General features: G+C 31.2%; 1 protein-coding gene across 1 annotated transcript; it reads right to left on the bottom strand.

Annotated features, from left to right (window-relative positions):
- Positions 1–1,568: 1,568 nt before the first annotated feature.
- On the bottom strand, positions 1,569–3,022 carry LOC105459812 (the record flags this gene model as incomplete). Its single annotated transcript, XM_011706108.1, has 4 exons — positions 1,569–1,603; positions 1,725–1,936; positions 2,256–2,659; positions 2,839–3,022. Coding segments are annotated over 4 exons (835 nt in total), but the record flags the coding sequence as incomplete, so codon positions are not given.
- Between the last annotated feature and the right edge of the window lie 214 nt (positions 3,023–3,236).

Raw genomic sequence — 3,236 nt, 5'->3', positions numbered from 1 at the left:
TACTATGCAAATACGTTATTTATATAAAAAAGCGACAAATCATTCGCCTATTTTTGCAATCAGATTGCAACTAAACTTCTTAATTGTCTTATTTTTTAACGACGCAATATTTGTCTCTGTCAGATATTATTGTATTTCTCTTTAACACGCATTCGTTTAATACAAACGATTCTTTTATATAGTTATATACCTTACTTTATTCAAGAATTTTATTTTGGTTTAGAAATAATAGTTTCCACATTATATTATTCGACACTATTATAGATGTACACGTTACATAACACGTAGTTTGACATACAAAAACTTTATTAATTTGACGCATAAATTAATATTTGGTATATTAAAACTATATGTAGCGCGCGCGTATCGTGAAAAACGAATAATGATTTTACAAATATCTCGCTTCCACAGTATTAATTCTACTGACGCAATAACATGAATTTTAACATTTATGCCTTTGTTTTCCCCACTACAAGCCGATATAGCGATGTTATCGTAGCATATTGCTGGATGCATAGAAGACGAAGTGATACTTGCCGTACGACGGATGTTGGCATTGTAGCCAATCAATTTTTTGTTATTTTACAAGAATAGAATAAAATCGCGGCGTTGCCGCGTTCTGCGTGTATCTAGCATAACTTTATGTAATCAAGTTAAACAGATAAACGCCTTTTTATGAGATAAACGATATTGCGCTTCTTGTAATACTGTCGCGGCACGTGCAGATTGAAATAAAGAAATCAACTAGACTTTCGGACTTTGGTCATTATGTCGGTATAATATTGTGGATGCGAGATAAAATCATTATTTCTTTTTGTGATACGCGCGCGCTACATAGTTTTAGTATATAGGGTCCGTAAAGTCAGTTATAACTCTTTTTATTTGGAATCGGCTTTATATACAAAGAAATGTTTTAAACAAAAATTGTTTGATTTCAAGGAAGATATAAAATGGTATCATTGGTTTGACCAAGAGTAGCGCTGTCAAGGTCAGAAAAAAGTCTATTCAAAATTTTTAACTTAAACCCTTCATTTTTTATTACATATTCTTGCAGCTTAACTCGAGAACTTTCCAAAACATAAAGATAAAATATTTTTTAATTAAGTAAATCTTGAATTATAAAAGCTTGAATTACAAAGCTTGAATGTCGCGGTATTATCAAAGGAATCGGAATACTGGCTAAAACTTTTTTGGATGCGTTGTTTAGGATCATGTCCTTGATAAAACATGAAGGTCATGACCATTGGAAATTGATTTCTTTTTTATAATTATTTTTAATATTTTTTTTAGAATTTATGATGTTCTCTGCGATGAATTTCTGTTGCAAAACATCAATTCACAATATATGTATAAACGTAAGAACATATGTTATTAATATTAATCAGATATTAAGCAAACACCCAAAAAAATAGCAACGCATTGCACGTAGTTTACATGTTAAAAAACACGTAGTTTGACACACGAAATATGCGAATGAAAACGTTGAGGGAGTTGCACACCCAGTGTCCCAGAATCGGGAAATACAGACAGTGCTCCAGCTGAGGGTTAAAAGAGATAAAATATTTCAGTCACTCATATTTCTTTTTTTGAAACACGCCGATATCTGAAATTACACAAAGGTTTCTTTTATGAATACAAATTTATTGAATATAGTGATGTGCGTATAAAAAAATATAGGAATTACATTAATGTAGCAATAACTAAAATTTAATTTGCATTAATACCTTTCTCCGCGAGTGTTTCTATCGGAAGATCTGATGTTTTCAATAGGCGCATAAGTATAACATGATTATAAGCAGTCTCTATTTCATGTACAGTATTTTTGAAAAGCTCTTTAAAAGATGTCTCATCTTTTACGATTGACTTATCAGCTATTAAAGAAAGTTGTAAATTGCCTCCGTAACTAAACAGGGTTAGGCCGAGAGCAATAGTGTTTCTGGAAACGAATTGTGATGCATCTATACATATATTGCTACATGGAAAGAACGATTTTGTTGAGAGGTTTAAAAATTTTGTTAAATACAGATCTGAAAATAATTTTTTGTTGAATCATCAAAATAATTTATTGGAATGTTAAAACTAATAAATATTGCTGTAAAATGTTTTGTTATTCTAGCAATCGTTTGGCCTTTCGCACAAAATTATTTTGATTATTAAATAAAAATTATTTTCAGATCTGGATTCAATAAAATTGTTCTTTCCGTGTACAATGCACAATAATTTTATTTATTCTAAAAAAAAGTATGATACAATACCTTGTTGGTATCCAGATGACAAAGTTGCTCAAAGAATTATTCAGAATACGAACTTTTTCTGGTCCGGACAAATTGCTAAACCCCATCGTGCCGTCACTTATTAAAAGACAAGCCTGCATAAACATTTTCGCCGGCAATAACGCGGCCAGATACTTCATGATCCAATAATTAAGCAAAATGTCTGAACGCTTTCTGAGCTCGTTATTTGCTCTTGCAATATCTTGAAGATGCTTAAAAAACTGAGAATCCCGATTTGGCTCGACGATTTTTTGCCCATTCGCATTGGGGATACAAATTCGCAAGAAAGCAATCGAAAAGTTGTTATCTAACGTTAAATTTTCGCCAGGTATTACCATTCTTACTGGGGAAAGAACTGTTAATGCATCAGGAGCTGTTTTCTTGATCTATGATAATATAATACCATAAGAAAAATTATAATAGAAAAACAAGTTTAGACGCAGATTGATGCAATATAAATGTGTAAAAAATCCCCATCTTCGCATTTTCTAAGTATTATTTAAACATATTTCTGAATGAAGTTCATTAGACTTATTTGTTGCTTGAAAGTTTTATACATACTTACGGTTAAATGATATTTGTGTACACTAGCGGAAAAAGCTGCCAATACGATATCTTCAAATTTGGAACCTGTATGTTTTCTTATCTCGCGAATTTTCATCAAAACATTCAATGATTTATCATTTGTCATGTTATCAAGCCAGTAAAACATTATCTTTTCACCCGTTAGTGGTGGACCATGCAGTGCGCTGTAAAAATATACACTTATTTATGATGCCTACTTGCATCATGACATTTATTATAACAAGACTTATTTATAACGATACTCCGTACACACTACTATAGCGGAAATTAAAGCATCACGTTTATTCATACAACTTCAATAGATAAATTCTAAAAAGAAACATTTTTGTCAAAGTTACACTCACCTAAGTGAGTGAACAAGTACAACATATTGTTTTC

The sequence above is a fragment of the Wasmannia auropunctata genome, unplaced genomic scaffold, assembly GCF_000956235.1.
Source record: "Wasmannia auropunctata unplaced genomic scaffold, wasmannia.A_1.0 LD333611.1, whole genome shotgun sequence".
In the NCBI taxonomy this organism is placed as follows: domain Eukaryota; kingdom Metazoa; phylum Arthropoda; class Insecta; order Hymenoptera; family Formicidae; genus Wasmannia; species Wasmannia auropunctata.
This window is presented reverse-complemented; position numbering and strand designations above follow the sequence as displayed.